The following is a 25,482-nucleotide window of genomic DNA, read 5'->3' on the forward strand; positions in this document are numbered from 1 at the left end:
GCTACAGGCTGAAGGATGTTACATATTGTATTGACACTGTTCTCTTCAAAGCCTTTAGTTCTTTATCAAATATGAAGAGGTAGAACTTTATTCTCGACCTCTTTGATATGGTAGCTATCTCCAACATAATGAGCTCTAGTGGGATGTTTATCTTCCCTTCAGCCTTGCTGTTCCTGTGACTAAACTGTCTCCTCCATTGCTGTCACAACAGCTTCACAGAGTGGTGTGCAGCTCCTGCTCATTCTTGTTTCACATTCCTGGGGTAAGAAGAATGTACAGGGTCTTGTTAGATGTTCTTTTCTTCATGAGAAAAATCAAATCAGTGTGAAAAGAGGTGAAGCTAAGGCCCAAATAATATAGTTTACTCTGTTTCCAAAGGGAAACCCTCACTGTACTTTTTAAAAAATGCACCAAACACCAAATTGGGGTGTAGAACATGTAAAGAATAAAGCAGTTTTCAAATGTTAAAACTAAGATGGCTGTTTGGTTATGAAGAGGAGATTCTGAAAATATTTTGGCACCATAAAAACTCAAGGAAATTTCTTATAAGTGTAAGTATTTAATGAACCATACATCTCTCAAACTCTAGTTCTATGGCTTTTTTTGAAGAAGGCACTTGCTAATAGTAATAGACAGAGTTAATGATGACACCTGGGTGTGAGAATGCTTTCCTGTTTTGAATCTGAACACCAACATGAATGTAATTGCACAGTAAAAGATTTGCTGAGGAAGCCATCATCTCAATAACAGATCTGCTTCTACCAGCCTAAGATGTAATTAAAACAAAATATATCTCCCAGACTGGGGTAAAAAATAACCAGCAACCTGTTTTTGCTGTTCTTGGATAGAACTAGCAATTAATTATATGTTTGACCAGTGAAAAATGTCATATACTGTGACCTAAATTTTGTTACACTGAATTCTGGCAATTTTCTGAAAGCAATATATTTCAAAGGTTACACCAACCAACAGTATAGAAGATTGTAACAATACAAGTGATAAAAGGAAACACATCAGCCACTATCATAGTGTGCTCTTTCTAAATGAAGTGAAAAGTTCTACTGAAACCAGTGTTATAATGAGAGTGGAGCAGAATTGTGTGCACTGAATGCAAGGAAGTCTAACCCTTAGGTAAATGGAGTTCAACCCTTAAAAATACTTGGTTTTTTCCTATGGTTGAAATGCATCCCAAAGCTTACATAGCACTGTCAATGTATTGGCGGAGCAAGCGAGCAAATATCAGGGTCGAGTGCAGCCTCTCACCTCTCACTGGCCTTAGTGGTTTGGTTGCCTGGGCCAAGGGTTAGATTTTTGTGCAGATGCCTGTGTTTGTACCAGAGAGGTGTGTGGAGAGCATTGTAATATAGAGTTATGAGAAGCTTCTCCACCTCTTTGTTTTCATGCTTCTTGTCTTTGTGCTACACTGTGGCTTGGCCAGTGTTTGGCAATGCACCTCACTAATTCAAGCCCTGACCCACTGATTTCACCTTCTGGCTTGATCTGCTACCTGCCTTATTGCCAGACTGGCTGATGGGACAGAGCAGCAGATGGGCATGGCCCATCTTGCTTGGAATTGTGGGACTTAACAGCAAGTTGCATGCCTTGCCTGCCTTGACTCACTCTAGCTTCCCAGGAAATCTTTCCTTACAGAGCAGCCCATTCTTGCTGTTCCCTGGAAATAGCTTTCTAAAAAGGGCGCCATCAAAACCAGGTGAGAGCTGCATTGGTCCTCAAGTTTCAGGGCATCCATCAGATGCCTAGGGAAAACATGCAAGAACAGGATAAGTGTAGAAAAATATTTTCTTGGTCTATTTTCCGAACATCAGGAGTTTAAGAAATTCTTGTGCAGTCATGTTTATCTTGCCTGTAGTTTTTCTACTCTGTTTTGAATTTTCTTCTGCTTTATATTCCCGTCTTGTCCTAACATGCAAAAGTAATGATCTCTATAGTGAAAAAACAATAGGAAGGACTTCCTTTTGTTTTGGCCCTGTACCTCTGTACTGCAAGAACAATGCCTACTCATTGCTGCTGCCAGTTTACCACACCATTAAAAGCATGTATTTTACTAGCCTTTAGCTGTCCTCTTCCAAGGCCATGTTAGCCTCTAATTCTTTGAGTTGAGATAGAAAGAAATACATGCTGTATTCAAATGCGGGACAACATGTGTATCTCTAGTGGCAACTGTTGCTTTCAAAATCTTTTATTCTTACTTCATTCTATAATAAGTTTTAGCATTCTTCTTGCCTATTTTGTCTGCTTTTGAACTCTGAGCTGTTACCTACAGGAAGTTTTCCAAGACAACCTTCCAAGCAAGTAACTGATTTGTTGCCCTTTATTTGGTAGTCATAGAGCTGTGTTTTTTTCAGAAGCTTTTTAGCACTTGAATAACTTCTCCCACTTACAAAACATGTTCTTCCATTCTATGCAAATTCTACTTATAATTTTCCAGCAAATCCACTTGACAGCATATTGAAATTAGTTCTATAGCAGAGAAACAGCAAATCACTTGTGGGGTTTAATATTAAAGGAGAAGTGGGCTATTCAGGCATAAATCAGAGAAATCAATTAGAGCTAGGACTCATGTCATTTCAAACTTCAGGAGAACAATGGCTTAGTCATTGCACTGAGAGGGTGAACTTCACTGATAAGGAGGTTTCCTATGTTCCCAGCAGAATTCCACAGTTTTTCTTTAAACACTATGACTGTTTTTTTCATATGAAGACAATTTTTTGTTTGTTTCTCCCTAAGTTTCATCTCTTATCTTCCGTATGTGTTCTGAAATCTGGAGAAGTCAGGGACTGTGTTCATAAGAGAAGATATAAAGGTCATTGTTTTGCATTTTCCCTTATTCATTTGGTCATTAAACAGGAGGATGACAGGAAACATCACAGGAAACATCACAGAATACATCTTAGGCTGAAGAAATGGTCCTGTCCTCTAAAATGGAAGATATTTATTTACATTAGTACTGGCCTCAAAATTTTTCTGTCAATTTTCAGATAAGAGGCCAAGGTTCGGCTGTTGTATGGTAGGAAAAAATTTCCAAGCAACACACTGAAGATTTGAATGAAAGAGCATAAAATTTATCTAGAGTTAGTGCAATTTGTTGTTCTGGTATTGGTTCCTGCAGTACCATTCAAATCCATTGGGATCTAATCATTATCCTTCCACCAAAGGAAAAGATAAATCCTTCATCATAAGAGAAATGGAGCATCCATGAGGGCTATGTTATAGTGTCTTCTGGCTAAATGGCTTCCTAAAGTTGGAGCCAGGTAAAGGATTCATGGGTGTATACTGAGAACTTGCCTGCCCAGTTTCACCCTGCAGAAAACCCCTTGCAGGTAGAGGTGTCTTTTTGCCACATCTGAGTCTATCTCAGGATCAGTTGTTTGCCTCCTCTTCTTCCAGCACTGCTAAGAAGGTACCAAGGCCTATTGGTTTGGTTTCCCTTTTGCTTCCTCAGTCTGTCTGATCTAATCAGCCTCCAGGAGAGAAGTTACTTGAGGTTATTCCTCTGTACATGTTTTATGCGGTACAGTTTTACAATATCCCTGAAAAAGCCCCACCACATAATGGTTTGCTTTACAGTTTTTAAAAAAATAAATTAAGGTGGCAGTTTAATTTTCCCCACTAAGTAAAGCACTTAGCATGATCTCATTTGCTTAAGGTAATTATAGACATGGTGCCTATTCAGCTCCTTGCTTCTTTAGAAAGACTATAAATTAATGCAAAGATAAAAATCTAGTGCAGTTACATGGATAGACACTTAATGCACAATCATTTAGTACATTTTTACATTTTTCTAGTTCTATGGCTAACTCTCAACCTTCCATTCCAATGTCTTATCCTATATCTAGCAAACATTGCAAAGGGATCATGGTAGCTGAAAATGCTCATAATGTGATGTGGTCTTAGGATACTCATCTATCTCAGCTCACTATATTCTGTGTGGTGTGCTCTAATGTAAGTCTCAATCTTTCTTCAAAGGAGAGGGTAGCCAAGTGAGGTCTTTCTTTCTTTGCGGAGGAGAGGAAAGAGGAGACCAGATTTCTTGTGTGTGAAACTATCCTTATTGCTATGCACAAAAAATGGCTCTGACTTATAGTAAGAGATAACCTGGTGAACTAGATTTATATATTGCTATTAAAAAGCTAACCAGATCTGTAGTGTACCAAGATGTAAATGTAAAAAAAGGCAGGGGAGGGTAAAGGAGGAGGGAAGTGCAGGTGGCAAAAAAAAGGTTATTCTTGATCTGCTAATTTCTCAAAGGTGAATTTAACATTTTAGGCTTATACAAAGGTTGCCCCTATTAGCTACAGATTTTTCTATTTAAAATTCTATTGTTGGAATAAAAATCAGGTTATATGTGAATGTTGTGTACTAGGAACTGAAAAGAAGAGAAAGCTCACCCTTTCAGTTGTAGTGGGGAAGTGTTTGCATAGCCAGCATCTAGAAAATATTGGGTACCTATATACAGGTTGCAGATATTGCAGACTCCAGCTGTGAACAGAGTCTGGGAAAGAGCTGGGTGCTTGGTGTCACAGCTGTTCATCACTGTTCTCTTCCTCCAAGCCCTCCTTTGCCCTGCCAGCGCACCATGCCTGTCATCTTGCTTCACCATGCTGCCATGCTGGAGTGAATGTCAGCTGAAATGAATGTCAGCTGACCGCTCAAAGTGCAGTGGGATGTATGTCTCACACGAGGGAAGAATTACCCACCAGTTTATTGCTTACATGTGGTGACAGAGGAGACCCTGTTTAAAGTGCAGCACTGGCACACCTTAGACAACAGTGGGAAATTGAGCCATTTTAAGTGCTTGGTTTGAACACTTGCACCCAGGACACCTGCTTAGAGAACCCCACAGCATAAGGTTACTGCAGCAGCAGCAGCAGAATGGCCAGTGAGCATCCTTTGGCTCCTAATCCTGTTCATAGTTGTAAGATGGAAACAAAACCCATGCCTATGCATCATGTTACATTCCTAAATTTCATTAGAAGAGCATATTTGGGAGTTGATGTGAGATCCTTTGACACCATCTACACTTCACAATTTTGGCAAGTGTTGTGTTGTAGGAAGTTTCCAGAAGATGGCAGAAATTAAAATGTATTAGGATATAAGAGTAACAAATTATGACAGCCCAAGAAGAGGTCGGAATGAGACGCTGACATTTTAAAGCATATGTTCACATATTTTGAATGTTTCTTGTGAGTAATAAAACTGAGATACTTATCCCTGCTGGCTGCTAATGATCTTGCTGCATTTTTTTCCTGAGGATAGCATAATGAAGCTATGTGTCCTAACTTCAGTAACTCTTACCTATCATTCTTATTTCCCCATGTGCATTTCAGTCATCTGAAGCATTTTTTGTACTTTTAGTTCTTTATCTGTAGTTTTCTTTGCAGGTAAAATTAATCATGCATCCTGGCCTTTACTATGCAGTCAAAATTTGACAGCACATGCTACATTGTTTTCATTCAGTTGAATCCCACTGGGAGCCTTGGTGCTATGTGACCTCATGTTTCACTGCTGGGTAACCCCAGGACTCTCAAATATGAGACCTTTTATGACTATACCATACTCCTAATCTAGCAGGAATCCTGTCTCACATGAGGCCAACACACTGCAAAAGGCTCACAAATTTTGTTGGCAAAATGGAAGACCCTCACATGAGTGTCTCCCAGTATTTAAAATCAAAGAAAAAAATTCCCTTCCAACCTAGGTCTTAGCAAGTTTTAAAAATCATGTGTAGATTTATTTGTGGATATAAACAACAAGGGCAATAAAGTACCTAAACAGCAAAAGGAAGACTAGGCAAAATGTAGGCCTACTGCTAAATGGGGCAGGAAAATGAGGGACAAGTAACATGGAACAGGCTGAGGTACACCTTTCTGCCTTAGTCTTGACCATCAAAACTGGGCTTCAGGAGCCTGAGGCCCCTCGGACAAGAGACATGGAACAAGCAAGACTTACTTTTTGTGGAGGAAAACGAGGTTTAGGAAGCACTTCCAATAAGAGGGACATACATAAGTCCATGGAGCCTAATGGGTTTGCACCCACAAATGCTGAGGGAATGGGCTAATAACTTTGCAATCACATTTGAAAAGTTGTGCTAACTGGGAGATGTTCCAGAAGACTGTAAGAGACCAAATTTCCCTATCTTCAAGAAAAAAAGATCCGTGGGAATACAGGCTGGTGAGCCTCATCTCAGTGCCTGGGAAGGAACCATTTCTAAGTACAGGAAGAACACAAGGCTTATTGGGGGTAGTCAGCACGGACTTATGAAGAGGAAGTCAGGCATATTCAACATAAAGCCTCCTACAATAAGGTGGTTGGCTTGATGGACAAGGGGGTGGGGATATTGGATGTTCTTTACCTTGCCTTCAAGAAAGCATTTGACACTGTCTCCTGTGTCATCCTCACAGAGCAGCTGAAAAGGTGCATTTGGTAAGTGGATAGTGAGGCTAGTTGAAAACCAGCTGAAGGGCTGAGCCCAGTTGTTGTGATCAGTGGCACAAAGTCCAGTTGAAGGCAAGTGGCTACTGAGACTTGATTGATACCCCAGGTATAAATAATGAAGCCAGTACAGCATAATATTTTACTTAATGACCTGAATGTTGGAACAAAGTGCACCCTGAGCAACTTTGCAGATAATACAACAGTGGGAAGAGTGGTGATACATGGCATATCAGAGTGCTCTACTGACATCAGGAGGAACATGAGAAGGCTGGGGAGCATCCTCATGAAGTTCAACAAAGATGAATGAAAAGTCCTGAACCTGGGATAAACTGTCTCATGCACCAATACAAGCTGGAGGCTGACCAGCTGGAGAGCAGCTTGACAGAAAAGTCCTGGGTGGTGCTGGTGCATACCAAGCCAGCAATATCCTGGGGTGCATTAGGAAAAGGATTGCCAGAAGGATGAGGGGCATGATCCTGCCCTTCTTCTCAACCTTAGTGAAGCCACAACTGAAGTGCTGTATCCATTTTTAGTTCCCAGTAGAGGAGACAGAGAAATGGACATGGAGAGTGTTCAGAAAAAGCAATACTAATGTGATTAAGGGACTGGAACATCTCTCCTGTGAGGAGATTCTGAGACAGTTGGGACTGTTTCAGAAAAGAAAGCTTGCAGAAGATGTGATAAGAAACTTCTTTTAGAACAGAATTCTCTTTGTCTTTTTCTTGTCTTTCACATATTCACTAATATTCTTTCTTCTCTTGTGTGACAAACTTCCTTTTCCTACATCACAGACTTTTTTTAATTTAAACCAGATAATGCCTAATATTTTTTTATGATTTATGACTCTTCAGAATTCTAGGCAATAGGTTTTTTTTCTGAACTTCTGATTTTGATTGCTGTTTGTAGCCCACTGGGAACCATGTATTCTTCTGTCTGTAAGGACTGTCATTATCTTGTAAACCACACTCAGTTTTGCACAGAAATTGGTAGCATTTTGTCCTCTTCCACTATAATTCGGGGATAGCTTATTTGTATAGCACTCCTATTTATAATATATATTGCTTAGAAATAATTTATCTTTGTAGCTGAGCAAATTGCAGTATAATTTCACTGCTCTTGCACAGACCTTTCCCTTGTTTATAACAGTGATTTCTGAGTTACAATCTGTCCAATATAAATAATGCATTAGTTCATAATTTAAATGTGACCTATCTTTGCAAGACTGGTGACTCACTATAAAAGATCTTTTTGGGTAGCTTCAAAACTTCAAGCAGATTTTGGTAGCTGATTTATCTCTTCTGATCTGTAACTTGTTGTGAAGGTTTAGCTTTATACGTTTGACAGTGCTGCGAGGACCAAAACTGCTGAGAGTCCCTTAGTATGAAAGGAAGTGGCTCACCAGAGAATCAGACTAACCTGGGCTCTGCTAGAATATCATGCTATAAAATCAGGAGCCTAGCATTGTAGTTACAAGATAGGTTTTCTTTGTTGGAAAAGATGATTGACATAGTTCATTTCCACTTCTGTAGTCCTGGTGGTGTTGATTCTTTCAGTTTGTAAAGTATCAAGATTTAAACCCCATTGTCAACATAAACATCTAAAAACATGGAATCAAAGCCATTTCAGGGGTAAAGGAAAAGAGCTGCACATTTCTTAAACTGTTTTTGTCATCAAATAACACCAGTAAGGTCATCCTAATTCTCTGATGTCACTAAATAGGTATTTTTTCACGGAGACCATACTACACAAAGAGACAAGTAAAAGGAAGCTAAATCCATTGCATCCTGTTAATACACTTAAGAGCTCTAAATGAGACAGTGAATCTATGTCTCCAGTAATGTTTTCTGGTTTGAAGGAAAAACTTGCACCCACTTTTCCCCCAAACTGACAAAAGTAAAAGAGTAAGAAGACCAGTGAAAAATGAGATAAATTTAGGGTAAACCCTGATTTTTTGGAAGATATCTGGACCCTTGTTTTTTTAGCAAAATGTAAATCCAGTAAATCCAGGGCACATACTTAAGGGCTTTCAAATTCCTACATACATAAAAGCCCTCATGAAGAACAAAAAGGCATTCTGTGGGCTACATTGCATTTATTCTACATCAAACATTCACACTTCAAGTTTTATACATCTATAGATGAAAAGCAAAGACAAAGAATGGTGTTTTCACATAATGACATTATTTACAATTGCATTTACTTTTTTGTTTATCAGACATACATGAACTTGGTATTTGTGCAATAACTGCATAGAGATGGAATTTTGCCAAGGCCTAAATAATACAAAATTTCTTCTTACTGCATAGTTAAACATATTCTTTAGCATTTGTCTAGAAAAATGTCTCTTTGGCTGAATCAAGTAGCACAGTCACAGTGTAAGAGAGCATATGCAGTAGTATTCCTCAGTAAGAAATACACATCTAACAATCTTGAATTTTCTCCCTTTTTGGATAATTTCCATGACATTTTTTAGTTCTCATTTAAATATTAATAATTGTGCTTTGCACACCATCAAGAGCAGTAGAATTATGTTTTCCAAGTTTTCTAGGCTTAGTGGCAATTTTAGTTTGATGCTGCTTCCATTAAACACTACTGTAGAATACTCTATAAATAAGAGAGAACAATTTTCACTTTTTATATAACTTGAAGAAACACATTGTATATTTAACATAATAAGATGGAAATCACTAATCACAAACAAACAGCTAAGACTTTTAAGAGTCTTTCCATTTTTAGGGGAAAAGTCACAAAATCTTTTAAGTTATTAGAATAAGTTAATTGGGAGTATCACTAAAAGTATTTTGAGAATGTGATTGTATTGTTTCGTAAGTTTGATGTGGCTTCTGATACACTGGAAGAAAAAGTCATGCAGGCTACCACTTTCATATCTGGTTCACTTTCCATTGCTCCTTATTTTTTGTTTTGAAGTATTAGAGAAATAAATATATTGAGTTGTTAAATCTTAACTTATTGTATTTCTGAGCTGAAACTTTAAATTTCTTATCCATTGGTGCTGAGCTCCATTAAACTATGACAAATTTTTCTTAACTGCCTTTACACAGGTTGGTCAAATCCCTGATTTCTAAGGTGAAGAGCCAAAAATCAGGATTTATGAAAGTCTAATAATTAAGTATAGGATGTTTAGCAGATCTTAATTCATCTGATGCTATCTTAAATATAATTCATTTCATAATTTTATGTGGTAAAATGTAAAGAATGTTTGCACCACACCACTGTATGCAATTACTTTCTATAATCTTGATTCCAGTGCTCCACATCTGAACACTGGAGAGATAAAAATATATTTCCATTAAACACTGAAATGTACGATTTTTAGGAGGAAGATAGTAAGAATTTGCTTTTCAAATTTGGAACATTTCCTTTTGCTTTGGATTTTTTTCTGAGTTTTCTTTAGAAAAAAAAAAATCCCTTTTTGTCTGTTTAGCTTTGCTTTGCAGAGCAGTATGCAGGTCCTTCTTTATCAAAAAACCAGAGCCATGTATGCCTACCAGTGAACCTGGCTCTTCTGGCAATGCTTTACAGGGTGGCTGTGGATTCCACATGAGGCTTCCAAAGCTTTATTGACTTGTTCCTGTTGGAATAATTCACATAAACTCTAGTTTAATTTCTGCAGATCAGATTTGTAAATGCTGATTCACAGATTTTGCTTTATTTCATGATCCAGAAACACTTTTTCTAAATACAGCAGAGCATTAGTACAGAAGCTACAACCTAAGCATTAGCACTGTAAGGGTTACTTGTTCCTTTGCTGCAAGGACATACGTAAATTATACATATCTGACATGAGTATAATCTACATATGACACCCTGTGGATGTAAACATTCAATGACATTATAAAACTTTGGGTTCCATAAAGGCTTTTATGATATTTTTCAACATTCTTTTTCTGACCTGTGACAGGTAGAAAGAAGAGATGTGTATCTGACGGCAAAGCAGACCTAAAGTAACATACCAAGTTGGCTGGTATTGTAGGTAAAGTGGGGAAAAAAGTCATGTCTTTGCCTGTGGTTCCTGACCAGACGTTACTGCAACTGGGACTTTTTTGCTACAGCTTACCATAATTATTATTTTGTAAGTACAGGTCAGCGTAATCATGACTGGAATCTGGTATACCGTTTCTCTGTATCAATCACTCTTACATTATCTGTTAAACAAAGATCTTCCAGAAAAGACAGAACAGCTTCAAAGATCTTGATGTCAGCAATATTCAATAAGAAAATATTTGACCAGAGAAGATGGTTGCTTCAGCATTTCTTTCCAATCTCTCATATAACAGGGAGATGGAGCAGTCAGAATTTGTGACGTGTTTTTAACATGCTAAAGTTAAGGGACAAGCACTAACTAAACAAAGCAAAGTTTTAGAAGAAAAAAATGTATATCATACACCTGGCATTTCAAAATAGTTAAACAATGAAAAGATATATCATTTTTGCAGCAGTGGCCATGTTTGCATTCTTCTTTTGTACATATGGCACCACATCCCTTTGGACATAAGGTAAACAGAAGGCCTTAGCAGATTTCCATGAATCAGTCAAAATAGCTTGAGCTTAAAGAGAATAAGTATCAGAAAGAGAGACAATTAGATCTTTTTCAGTGTCAGTATGCAAGTGCAAGTATCTTGACATGATGAGTTGATTATATTGTTCCATGCTTCCCAAAACAGTAATTTTATTGGCACTTGAGGTTACAGTAGTTCATCTCTTTCCTGTCCTTGGACACTGTGTTGTTTCCTTATTTTCTTATTTTAAGCAGCTCTCCAATTTCTATTCCTCAAGTAGTTTGAAATACTTCCACTGACAGTGCTCACACTTGTGATTAAACACTTTTTTTCCCATATTTTTTTCTTCTCCTTCACTTTTGTCTTCTACATACAGTGTCTCTCTGTATCTCTTTTTCATTTTTCAGTTTAAATTCCTTTCTTAACTTTGGTGCAGCCAATGGTGCACAACCAGTTTAGATTGCTCCCATATCAGATCTGCTGAATTTCAGGCTAACTTCTTATTCCCAGTTCAGCTGTCAGTGCAGATATCAAAGCTGCAGAGGTTCTTTCAGTATTTTTCTTGCATACTGCCCTACTCAATGGCTCCCAACCCATTTTTCCCTCATGAAAATATTTGGAAGTATACTTTCAATTTGAAACAGAGGGTTGGGATATGTTATTGCTTGGCTTGATACAGCCTCACCCACATAGTATATTTTACATTGCATTTAAAAATGAAAAAATATTTTAAACTGAAAAAGACACTCTTCATTTTGAACGTGTCAAATGATATGTTTCAAGAACTTCAATGTGTTTTCCAACATTTTTCAAGTTGAGATATTAATCAAATCTGGCCCTTTCCTCTGAAGAATCCGTTTCAAGAAGTGTCAAAGATTTGGTGACAAAATGTCTGGAAAGCAAAAGGAAAATATTGGGTAGGGATTTTTTCCTTATTTTCCTCTTCTATTAAAAGAAAAATCTCTAAAACTATCTATGAGCCTGCTCTTACTCTCCTGGAATATTAAGTGCATTAACTACTTCAGAACCAATGCTGGAAGTATGCTACTATTTTTTTCTGTTCTGGCTTATGCTTTGTTTGCTGAATTTCTGGACTAAAATTTGTAACAGAAATATGAACCCTTGAGAAATCAAAGCTTATAATAAACTGAAATACTGACAGACCCTGAACTATGGTTCCCAAATTGCAGTGCTTGAAATGCAGAAAAACAGAATCAGGGCCCTTTAAAGTACTCCAAATTATAGTCTATCAATTGTTATATAGGGCAATCACAAGTCTATTTTGGTAGAATAATAGAATCCCATCAATGAGCTATTTGTAACTAAAATTAGGCATACCAGGGTCATGTCATTACATTTTTTACAGTCAAGTACATGTTATTAGAACTGTTGTATCCTCAGTTACATTTTCCATAAAAACAATTTTGCTCTAAACATGAATTGTTTTCTTGAAAGGACTTCCATTTTCAGAAGCTTGAAATTGCCATCATTCTTGGAAAAAGCATGTGTATATGTTTATGCATATTGAATGTAGGTGTAAGAACAGAAAAGCACCTGTGTACTTGCACACACTCCTACTTATTACTTCAACAGGAAGCCTCCTGGCTCCAAAACAGTATATTGCACAAGTCCAAGGTAATAAATGAATTGTTTATTACTTACAGTACATATCTGTTTTCAGCAAATTGGAAATGAATTGAATAATAGGTTGTGAGTAGAGCACTGTATTAGTATATTTATCATAGAGCTGTGACCGCACTGCAACAGAGCTGCAAATTCATTGTGGCACATCCTTGCTTTTCATGTCTTTAGACAACTACACTTATTATATTGCAATTTATAAAATATTTTAGATCTTCTATAAAAGAATAAAATACTGATGTGCACTAAGAACAGAGATAAAAGACAGGGAAATAATTCAGTTTAACCTGTATGCTTCATGTTTTATAGATGATATTTTAGTTGAGCATATTGCTGTTTCTGGTAGATGGCAGAATTGTCAGAGTACAGGTAAAAAAGCAGATTGTGCAGATTTTAGCATATGCTCCATGTTAATTTGGGGGAGAATAGAGCAGTGCAAAAAGATAACTCATTTCTGTGTTACTGTTTATTGCTATTGTTGCTTATGATGACTGCAATGATAGGGAGGAGGAAATTCCATCATGATAGCATCCTATGCAAATATAAATTAAACCCTTTTTTCTGATCCAAAAATCTTGCAAAGTAAAAAGAGAAATGGGAATAGAGAAGGGGGGAAGGGTTACTAATAAATATGCACATTACATTGCCTCTAACCAATGACGAAATATAATTAAGCTTTGTGACTCTATGGGTCAGCTCAGGGAGAGTGTTCCATGCGAAGTAAATAACATGTGAATGCTGTCTACAACTGATTTATTAATGATTGATCCAAGTCAAATTTAAATTAATGACTCAGAGGACCTAGTCTATATGTCCTTGCTGATATTGAGCAAACTAGGAGTTAGCAAGGATGTACTGCAAGAAAAGCACGTTGACCTCAGCTCTTCCTCTATAGTAGAGTGGGATAACTAAAAGTGTTGGGTGTTTCTTTTTTTTTCACTCTACCAAGAAATAAAGAAGATCTGAGTTTCTCTCAGAGGCAGGAGAAATTAATATGTCCTTGACTTATATGTTCTACTAGGGACTTAATAATGAAACTGGCAGATATACCAGTCATTAATAAATGCTTCAGAAAAAGTTCACATTTGCTTCCATCTCACATTTGCTTAATGCATAGATTGTGTGTTTTGCTTTACCACCAAGACTATGTTTTTGTTTTGAAGGGGAAAACCTTCACTGCTCAGACAGAAAATATTTTCTACAACACTTGCAGAAAAGACTCCTCTGGTTGCATGGTTACTAGAGCAATCCACTGGAATTAACCATTTATCATCTGAATGGTAATGCAAGATCCATATTTTCTGTCAAGACATTCGGACTTGTATTAACTTTACCATCAAATTAGTATTTGTATGGTAAATGGTTCCTAAGAGAAGATTCCAAGTGAAGAAGGTGGCCAGATTCCTAACAGTAATGATAGCAAATAGTAAAATAATAATAATTATAATAATTTTTAAAAGGTGGTTTACATGAATCAAATCAAAATCAAAAGTTAGTCGTACCAGGCAAGTAAAAAGACCACTTGCTGTAGTGATTTTTTTTTTAGGACTACTATTATTGTTTAGTATTTTTAGACAAAATCATTAAGGCAATGTGCACTTTTCAAGATCGGCACCATTTTGGTAGTACCAAATCATGTTTTACTTCAAGTTTCCTTTAAATCACAATGCCATAGAAATTGGGACACTGACTTTCAATATGTTAAACTCAAAAAATACAACTCCATCCCATCATGTCATAGCCAGATTAGTAAATTAGAATGCTGAGCCAAGACTGTACCTATATCAATAGTATCTGATGGCATCTGATAGCTTCATGACCATCAAGGTGATTCATGTGCTCGACATTTGCCAGGCAAGGGATATTTCATGGGTTGTACTTTTTGCATATGATGCAGCAAAATTTTGTCACCTATTTGAAGATCAACATAAGAACATTTTTGTCCCTTATTAAGAGGCAGGCAATCAAAACAAGTAATGTAAAATATTAGATGCTCTATCTTGTGCACCAAGTAGTGGAGAAGCGTCATAGCCAAAGGCTATGACAGTCCACATCCAGGTTTGTTTGACACAGAAGAGACTTTCAATACAAAATCATCTGTCAGTATTATACTCATCTTTATTACTGAGTAACATTTTACATTATGGGAAGAAACATAAAGGATTCTAATTACCAGTTCCTTTACTCCCCAAAATATAAATTTAGGCATAATCTCATTTAAAACACAGCTCAATAAATTCTGTATTTGTGTGGCGATCCAATGCATGATCAGTTGTGTTTATTAGCAGGGAATATTGTAGTCACTGTTCTGTATTATATAGGTTCTTCACTGGTTCTTCACATGCTCTGATAATTATGATCTTATACAAAATAAGAGCAACTTTCTTCAAATGTTAACTTGGGTTATGAAGCTGACATCATAAAATCTCAGGAGCTGTATTTAATTAAAGCTGAAAAAAGAAGAAATAATAAAGAATTAAAAAGATACCAAAGAAACTATTTTATGGTTTGTTCTCAAGCCTAGCCAGTATGTTCTACTTTACCTATTTGAAATAGCAAAAGAAAGGTGATTAGATGAATACAAAACTAATCCAGTCAGATTTTGAACAGGGCAATACTTGGAAAGGTTTAAAAATTTCTTCAGAGACTTAGTAATTAAAACCCGTGAGATTCTTCTAGAGAGTCTCAGTGCTTAACACATATTCTCATATCCCCAAGAGGTCTGAGCTGTGCCATGGCACAGTTATGTTAGTGAATAACTGCCACTCCTGCGTGTTTGTTCAAATAATAAACTCAAACACATCAGTCCAAAAATAATTGTTATACAGAGCAGCTTTCATCTGCTCTAGAAGGCCTTAACCTGGTTAATGACTAGGCAAAGGTCTTCAAAAGGTAGTGGAAAAGATTTAAAACATACCCCTAGGAGATAAATAATATTTCATAGCTGGCCTTTTATAAAAGTTTATTCTTCCTTTTTTTCAACTCATTTAACTGGCTTAAGATAGATGCAAAAGTTCTTATTTACACCAGCTGAAGACCTAAGCCTCAGTTTTCTGACTAAAACATTGTACAACAGATTGTCGTTTTATCTAGCCTGATTAGTTCATTTTATGAATTTCTGGGTTTATCATCTACCTCTGTAAGATTGCCACAGTACACTCTAATTTTCAGCTTTTGGACTACATGCAGCCTATGGGCCATTTACATTCACTTTATCCTGATGTTCCCAGCTCCCTGCCCTGCCCTGCTCCAGAGAAGACAGACAACTCCTGAGTAAGTGCTGCCAAATACACCATTTCCTCCAGCTTCAACTCCACAGAGAGCTGGTCTCCTGCTGTCATGATACAATTAGTAGGAACTGACAGAATGGATTCCAGGGCTGTGAAATTCCCTTTTGTTAACTCTTGCTAAGATTCATCCTCCCTTGCTTTGCTTCAGCAGAAGTGGCAACAGTTGGAGTTGGACGAAAGTAGTTTTCCAACCATCAAGACACCATAGAACCTAGCTTATGCATAACACACAGGTACAGAAAATTGTCTACAACAAATGCAGAAAAATGGCTTATCCAGCTCCTGCAATTGCTAAAGTGGAACCACCATGATTTAATTCTAAGGAACTAATTAATGAACTGTTCTGAAAATTAAGAGCAGTAGAAAAGAAAGGAGAAATCAGTCTCTACATTGTTGTGTACAAAATAAGAACTGCATAAATCCAAGAGAATAATTTAATCTGTATCAGCTAACTGTGGTACTTTATCTATTAAATTCTCCATTAATCATTCTAATGCAAACAGTTTAGCATGGAACCTTACAGATCTGAAGATAACACCAAAAAAACTGTTTGACAACCTTTAATGGTAATATAGCATAAAGGAACTTTTCTTAATCAAATGTCACTGCATGTTTTAAAATGGATTTTTCCTTTGCAAATCACAGTCTTTAAAAGTACCCCGCTTTTTTTTGATCTTGTGATAGAATAGGTTTGATAATATCCACCAAAGAAACATGAAGGTCTTGTATTGCTGGAAGTGACAAAGAAAGGATAGGTACTTCTTGTTTCAGGTTTATTTACCTCTGCCATTGTTCATTATGTACATGTGTGCACAATTAGCTTAGAAGTCAGCAGCAAGTTAAACAAGTTTGGGAATTATTGTGAATCTAAGTTAATTTTACAGTCCCTTCCATCTGCCCTTTGTGCTGCCCTGCATAGGAGTTCCAAATCCTATTGCTGAAAATCTCAAGGTCAATTTAAGCACTTATTACCTTTTAAGAAATAAGAAATAATCTTACAGGCAGATCAGCTGGTTTCACTTTCATTTGGGATACTGTGAAAAACACGGACTCTCTATGGAATGTTTAATTTTAACCTAATATTGGTACAGTAGAACTCTGCAATAACACTGTGTCCTTAATTGGATGATTGGGATATCTTATTTTCAGTATGTTTTTACTATGATGAGTGCAATACCTCCTGTTGCATTAAAGAGCAGCATCACTGCAAATAGATATATATGTTTAGAATGTTTTTGTGATTTGGTTACCAGTTTACAAAATGTCTTTTAAATAAACAAACAGATCTTCAGTGGTCCAAGATACCAGCTGAAAGCATTTATTGCTCCTACAAATTCTTTTCCTTATATGTTAATTTTTACATGTAATTTTTCATGGTCTTCTTGAGCAGTCAGGTGATTCTGAAGAGTAAAAAACTTTTAAATTTTCTTAATGTTTTAAAAGTCTTTTTGTTGGTGTGGATAGAGGTAGATGGTGACAGAACAACATTCTCAAAAGGACAGCAGCCTTCATTTTGGCTGCTGTCCTTTTGAGAATGGACCTTTGCAAAAAATGGTGATAAAAAATACAGATTTGAAGGATATGTTTGGAGGTGTCAAAAAGGGTAACTATTGGGCAAATACTGGAAAACCACTCAAAACAAACTGATAGTCGTTCATTCTGAAGCAGAGAAAAGGACAAAAAAGCAGAACAGAAGCAATTTGGGAGAGAAATGAGAGGTGAGGTGTGAGCATGAGGAAGATTAGATAGGGATTTGATGATGAGAAGGAAAAGATTGAATTTCATGTTAAGCATAATTCATCCTGGGTTATTTTCCTTTGCAAAGCCTTTAACATTTTGTTCTTCTCAACAGAAGTTCTCATGCTGTCATTATCGCTGTAGCATTTGAGTTCTTTTCACTACAGCTGCAGGCAGTACATAGCAAATATTTTGTGGCGTGTGTGTGTTCCTTTTGACCTCTCAGGTGGAGGAGCAGTTGCACAAGTGAATGCTTTCCTTTGGTAATTTCTTGGCTTGATTGTTTTAAATGTATATGTAAAGAACATTGGTTTAAGTTGTATCTAAAAGCAAGCTGTATTTTGCACTTATGTGGGAAAGGGAAGCAGGAAGGGAGAAGGCAGGGAAATTAAGGAAAGGTCTGTGTTTTACAGGAGTGAATTTTAAGATTTTTGATGGTTCTTCAGTACTGAAAGACTTTCACAGTCTGCATGTGGCCATATGGGCATTTGCCTTTCTGCACAAAAGAACTTTTTATCCTCTTGCTCAAATGATCTCTAAACCCAAGAATTGGAGTCAAATACCCTTTGGGCACAATATGTCTAGGCAAGCTAGTTAATGTTTTAAATAACCCTGCCCTGAGGGACATGGTCCTCTAAAAAGACTGAGGCAGTGACCTGTTGACCTACAGAGAATAAATGGCACATGTACAACATTAAGAAATCATAATCACATAATGAGAAAAAAGAGATTGAAAGAAATGCTTTCTGTTTCTTATGGAATATGAAAATACCCAGATTAGAAAGGTGTCTGGAGAGACCTCTGAGCTCATTCTCCTGCCTTCAGGCAGACCCAAGCATACTTAAGTCATTCTTGATGTATGTTGAGTTGCTTCTGAAAATACTTTCTACCACTAATGAACCTCATTGCATCTTTGCCTTTTCCCTGTGGACATTTCTAACAGTTTGTAACCTTCCTGTTTCCAAGAATGTTTGTGCAATTGAAAATCAGCCATTGCTCATTTCTGCTGAATAGGCTCTGAGGATTTCTACATGGGTCTGATATCATTCTCCTGCTGATACTAACATTATGAAATGCCTTTTCTTTGTGTTCTTTTTTTTTTTTTTCTTGCTGCCAATAGTATGTTGAGCTTATTTAGGATCACATATAGAACAAATCAAACATAAAACCACAGAAACCTCCAAATAATCAAAAACAAAACAAAAACTAAAACAAACAAACAAAACCAACGAACCACACCAAACAAAACCAATCAAATAACAGCAGAAAAAACCCTGAACAAATTTTAAAAAAGCTAATGATTTTGTATTATGAGACGACAGAGTTAACCTGATGTAATTTAACAAATAGAGAAATCCAGATCACTGGACACCTATTAATCTGTCTTTAGCAGTTTTATTATGTTTTTGAGGAAAACAAGGAGTTATCCTGATGTAAATGCAAGGTAGATAGAATGCAGCAGATGTTTATCAACAGTGGATTATTCAGGATTAATATGATCTCTTTCTCTGGTAAAGCACAGAACTTTTTGTGTCAGATAGGAGAAAATTAATAGATCTGTTTTTCCAGATGTCAATAAAATATTTGATATATTGTAATGATGGAAATTATTAGCTAAACCAGGAAAGATGGGGTTTGAGGGAGGAATTGCAAAGTAACTTGTGAACTGTCAAATGGAATTGTCTCTCAGTTTATACTGATAGGTTAATGGCTGGCTGGGAGATGAGAGTTGCTCAGAGATCAGTGCCAGAGAAAATCCTATTTAATGCTCTAACCTTGGCTCAAAATTAGGAATATCTTGATGAAACATGCTGATGATCCAGATTCAGCCCAGAAAAATAACCTGAATAATATGAATGACACAATGGAATTACAGCACACAGTAATGCTGTTAAAAACAGTAGCAAGATTTTCTGGATGCAATGGAAGTCATTGGTTGGAAGTGATGAAAAGAAGGATGGGAATTTAGTGAAGGTCTTTACCATGGTGAAAAATCTCAGGATGACTTTAAGCCACTATTCTTTAGTAGTCAGTAAAGTGCTATATATTAAGTAAAATAATTTCAGTAAAGAAATCAAAAAATTCTGATCAATTCTGAAATCACAAAACTGATAATACCTCCTCTAGAACACTCAGCAGAATGCAAGTGCAAACAGGAGCAGAGCTACAAGGAAGACCTGTGAAAAATATTTTTTCCAACAGGAGACTTCATCTCACAAAGCTACAGACTAAAAGAAGTTATGATTGCTCCCTGCAAAGTACTGAGATGTAAATCCAAAAGGAAAACAAACACTGTTTGATAAACAAATCAAAGTCTCCAAATAAAATACCAAACCAAACAGCATCTGTAAAGTCTCTTTGGATAAATTTTGGGGTGGAAATTAGAAGACAGCGTATCATACTTGAAAGGATGAAGTTCTGGACTTGCCTTTCAGAAGGAGCCATAGAGCAAGAAAGTTCTTGAAATGGAGTCTGCAACATTTTGCAAGTCCTTGAAAGATGGGTATCCACACTGGGAGGAGACACAACTTGGTAATGAGGAACTTGTTGCTCTGCTTTGTGATGGTTTCTAACTTCAGAGCCTGGTTTAGGAGGAAGGTGCTGTTTTGAAGGTTTGTTTTGTTTTATGGGGTTTTTTATGTAATGAAGCCTTATTCCTAAAGGAGAAGAAAGAACTGAGTTGCTTAGAAACATAGTCTTTTAATACAAATCATCTGCAAATCATGCATGCATTGAATTTTTTTGAGGTTTTAAGTGTATAAATTTTGCGTGTCTACAAAATGATGACCATAAGGTAGATAAACGTAATGATTGTATCGGCTCAAAATACAAATCTCATACCACGATGTTTGTATATTGAAAATTGCAAATTAGTCTCATTCTATAGAAAGAAATGTGTTTGAAAAATAATGGCGATTGCAGTGATGTATGTTATTCTTCATTATATGGTTTACTGAATTAAAACAGGGGTTTTTTGGGTTTTTGGGTTTTTTGTAATTTCTACATTCTGAATATCTAGCATTTCTTGTAAACTCTATTAAAGTAGGTAAGGTTTGTCCAAAATGTGGACAGATGACCACCAGATTATGTTTCAGAAGTTTGCTGATGGACTTAATAGAAAATAAATCTTTTCATTCTATCTGATAAAAGAAACTAACAGAAAAGATGGTGAAGGGAAAATGTCAGGAAATGATCCTATAGTCTGATTTAATCTTCAGTGTGCACTAATGTTAAAATACTTTTTACTCTATTTTTATAAAAGCATCATTTTTAGAACAGCAAAAATCAGATTAAAAAAGAAATTTTGCAAATGCAGATCCAGCCATCCACTGGAAGCCATTACACTATTCCAACCATCATACTGGAAGCATAAAATTAACATCAAGGAGTTTGCTGAATATCTCTGGTTTTATGACTTAATACGCTCCATTAAATGAGACAGATAATATCTAGTTTTCATCTTTCTGAAGATTAAGTCATTTACCTCAGTTATATAGTCAGTAATGCAGTCTCTTTACTAGTTATGTTGCAATAAAAGTAAGTTATACCGCACTAAATGTGAAACTAGTTGCGAGCATTGCGTATGAGAGTTCATATAAATATCTGGTAAAATTCACATAGAAAAATGTTTGGTTTGGTCATTGGGAAATTACTTTTCAAGTAATGCATGTTCAAATGTAAATGAAGAAGAAAATATATAAAAAGAAGTTATTTTGAAAAGCTGAAAAAAATACAAAACAGTATACTGATTTAGGAACTTTTGTAGTTATTTACAGCCTTGAATAAAAGTTACTTTTATGAGATTATTTTTGAAATGTCATTGCTCTTTGCTTTCCCTGCTCTTGTACCCAGGAGCTATGGATTCATGTAAATTGTTAATTGTTTGTCTGTTTAGAAATGTGCTATTTTACACTCTCGGTTTTCTTTTGAGGTGTTGAGAACACAACTGGATAGCAGTAATCAGCTCTATCTATTAATTTAGCCTGCCACTCTTATAAAACTAAATTAATTCATTTAAACCACGCTGAAGACATAAATTATTGAACTGTGATAATTGCCTCAGGTAGTTTCACTGTATTTTACCATGGAAAGAAGATTTTTAAGTGCTTTGTTTCTTGCTTTAGAAGAGCATTACTTTCAGAACTATTTTTAACCATGCCAGTATTTTCTGATCTTTTTGGAAAAGAATGGGTAGCCTTGAGTTGTAAAGGGTGATATAGGACATAAGGTATCTATATTCCATATATTTTGAGGAACATGTACTGGCACGCACAAAACAAAAAACAATTTCTAAATGAGAGTATAAAATACTCAATTCTGCAAGGCATATTGTGACAGAAATTATTCTTGGTTGTTGAGCCATGAATGTGAATGCTGTTAACTGGAATCTGAGGAAATAAGAGACTGTAAGCTTATTGAGGAATGGCCCAGATCCTTTCAGTTTCAATGTTTCTACGTAGGAAAGCAAAGCTTTCCTTGGATGTTGTTTATGAGAGAGTTGTTAGCTGTCACAGGAATACAATGAACTTCAGATTTATCTTAGAGATAAGAACACTTATTTTTTAATTCATTACTGAAAAGATCTCTTTGTCTAATAGGGGCTCTCTTAGTTTTAGTTTTTAATTTCATAATAAAAAAAAAATACAGATTTGTCAAAAAAAAAAAACATAAAAGGAAAAGTCCTTTGTTTCTTGATCAAAAAGGCAGAGCCCATACTGAGTCTGATTATAACTAATTTAATAAGGAAAAACATTCTTTGAAATGATATTTCAAAGTCCTTTCAAAGAAAAGAAGTTTAATAGTTTCAGAGGTGAAAGTAAATGGTAATTCCCATTTTTAACTATGTTTGACAGAAAAGAACCTGGCCAAACTCAAATCTCTGAAATCACATTTAGATAATACTTCAAACAATAAAAATATGTTTAGCTTTAACTTTGGGGTTTTGCTGTTCCACTTTTTCAGTCCTCCCACTCTCCAACAACAGTGTAGCTGGAGGGAAGAAAAGCAGGCATGTGGGAGAAAGGTGAACAGATCTTGCCATAAACCCCTGTGACAAGAAAAAATTACACAACTATTATAACAAAGCCTATGGTCAGTTTTAATAATGCAGCTTTACTAATTTCCTTCCATCCTAGCCAGCAGGCAATCTTTCTCCCTTTTATCCCATTGATGACTACAGAAAGATGAAGAGCAAGCCAGTGGCATTTTGGTTTTAACATCCAGTCAGCTGTGGGACTGGGTTCCTTGAGGCGTGACACCACCTGCACAGCAGGAGAAGGTGTGACATGTGATGTTCTTTTGGTTTTGAAAGCTGAGTACCAGTCATATGTTACATAGAACCCCGATTTATGATGATGAATCTATTCTGCCTTTAATGTGCTTTTTTTACTGTCTGTACAAAGGCTTCAGCAAAGCCTTCAGGAATCTTTCATGCAGTTTAATGCAGTTGTGTGTTCAGATATAAATTCTGTTAATACACCTAAAATAGCAAGGATTAATTACTAGATGAGGATACACAGCTTGTGCAGCTCAAAATTTTGCTTTGTGTAAATCTTGATGCTCATTTTGGTTTCTCTTTCTGTCTTTGCATCTCATCCTGACAGGTGTGTGCCCAATCACTGTGAACACGATGGTAAATGCACCCAGACGTGGGACAGCTTCAAGTGCACTTGCGACGGAACTAGTTACAGTGGTGCCACTTGTCATAACTGTAAGCTACCCTGCAGTTTCAAAATTTCAATGGAGTAGGGAAGTCTCTCACGTCTTTTGGTAGAGATTAAAAAAAAAAAAATCATTCTTCCTTTCTGGTTGTTAAAGATCCCCATGCCTCTTTTGAAAGAAGGTGTTGGCTTAATCACCTTCTGCATTCCCTGCATCATGACATGTTTATAGAGCACTGTACTGTGCCATGCTACCCACCAGAGCAGTTCAACAGCAGCTGGGTTTACTGAGCAAACACATTCTCAGCAGCTGCACAAAAGAAACTGTTTCAAATGGAAACTGAATCTGCCCTAAACTGTTGGGGAGAGCTGCTGACTGCTGCTTGAGATGCTGGTTTAGGTTGCTAATCACAAAGGGTGTTTACACACTGATTATCAGCAGCTTAAAATCTAATTATTTTCTCTGTAGTTATGAGTTTCTGAATTAAGAATATTTCCTATGAGCTCTGCATGCCCTACACTATAAAAGAACAGAAAGAAGAAAGGTGCTGTTGCCCTTTTATAGGTCCTGAACAATGTATGATGACTCAGTGGTATGCATCTTTTGTTCCTCCCCTCATTTGCTAAAAGGGTGGGATTTTCATCTGCAAAAATACCTAGGACACAGAGAAAATATATCCAGTCCTTAGTTTCGTTCACTTCTTCCTTTTTCCAACAATCTCCTAATATTGAGATGAGAGTAAAAATGCCTTTGAACAGGCAATCAGTTGAAATTGAAGCCAGGATTTATAGAGATACAGGCTTATATTACTTTACTGTTTACCTTAAATGCAGCTATGCATAATTTTACAAAGATAATTGCAGAATTTTTTGTGCTTTAACCAAAAACCCCAAACCAATGAGAAAATGTTTGACCATTCACTGTTTTATGGATTAAAACAAAAACCTAATTTACAGTTAAAGATTATAGAAAAGTAAGAAGGGATATATTTTATGTAATAACTATTAATACATTGAGTAGCAAAGCTCTCTATGATCTAGCTATTGAAACTGTAAAACTGCAAGAGTTAAATAGCAAATTAATTTTGATTAAAAAGGAATATTTAAGGTACCAATGCCTGTAAGAGAGATTGCATGGCAGCCCTTTATCCACCGAGAAGGAATGTGCACAGTGATAGCATGGTTGCATCTAACTTTAGGAAAGACAGCACAGAATTTATGTCTGACTGTGCTCCTTTGTGGTGTGCAGACCAGCTCTTAAAACATAGCTGAACATAGTTAAGCTTTCTTCTTGAGTTCCAAAGAGAAGTAACAAGTACAAACGGATGCCATCACTTTTCTGAAATCACATTTATTACAAAGGGAAGAAATTATAATCCAAGGAGATATGACTTTTTCTTAATAAGATTTTCACCTGCCTTTTATGGATAAAACAATGCTATAAGGCAAATAAAAGGCATTGCTGAACTGCAGTACCAAAAGAGGGATTTGGAGTATATTGTCCTGTATTTATGGAATGGATAAAGTGGATGGGATTACATAAACTCTCCAGGTCATTTGGAGACACATTGTTCAAGAACTTTTACATTTCTGGTTCAGGCAAAGTTTCTTACTTGGATGTGTAAGCTTTAGTTTTGTTACTTTTTTCGTTTAAAGAACATAATTTTGTTTTCACCATGTGCTGCTATACTTTAGAGGTCTTTCTTACAAAACAAGGTTGAGCAGAAAGTTATTCACTTGATAGATATCCTGTCAGAATGTGTGAAATCCTATGCCTTTCTAGACTGTTGAAGTTAATGGCACAAAAATGAGCAAAAAATAAAAAATTCCAGCATCAAGCTACAGAGTGAGACAACCTTAACTCTTGCTTTATTGAGCAGGCAATAGCTGTCAGTTTTTACAGAAGCATGTTCGAGATACAGCTGCAAATAATGAGGGGATTTGTTGAAACTTGCCAGAGGTTGCAGTCACACTGTCCTGAGGTCTGGGACTGAGGTCTACTGCACTGATGCTGACCTGACTTTCCTTTTCTACTTGTGCAGAGTGTGTGTGTATATTCAGACACACTTAGTTGGCTGCCTTTTGCTTTTGAATTCTAAAGTTTGTGGCAGTAGCAGGATGAAAGATATGCTGGGGAAGGGGGGAAGTTAGAATGATAACTGTTGTGTGGTATAAAAA

The 25,482-nt window shown here is 36.4% G+C and overlaps 1 protein-coding gene across 1 annotated transcript in view; it reads left to right on the forward strand.

Moving 5' to 3' along the window:
- The window catches only part of CNTNAP2 (contactin associated protein 2), a 1,013,892-nt gene that overhangs the window by 643,291 nt on the left and 345,119 nt on the right, over nucleotides 1–25,482 (forward strand). The window contains exon 11 of the mRNA XM_041425209.1: nucleotides 23,248–23,354. Coding sequence (XP_041281143.1) covers nucleotides 23,248–23,354 — 107 coding nt within the window. The remainder of the gene's footprint in view (nucleotides 1–23,247; nucleotides 23,355–25,482) is intronic.

Source organism: Onychostruthus taczanowskii, unplaced genomic scaffold (assembly GCF_017590055.1).
Source record: "Onychostruthus taczanowskii isolate IOZ18803 unplaced genomic scaffold, ASM1759005v1 scaffold88, whole genome shotgun sequence".
Classification (NCBI taxonomy): Eukaryota; Metazoa; Chordata; class Aves; order Passeriformes; family Passeridae; genus Onychostruthus; species Onychostruthus taczanowskii.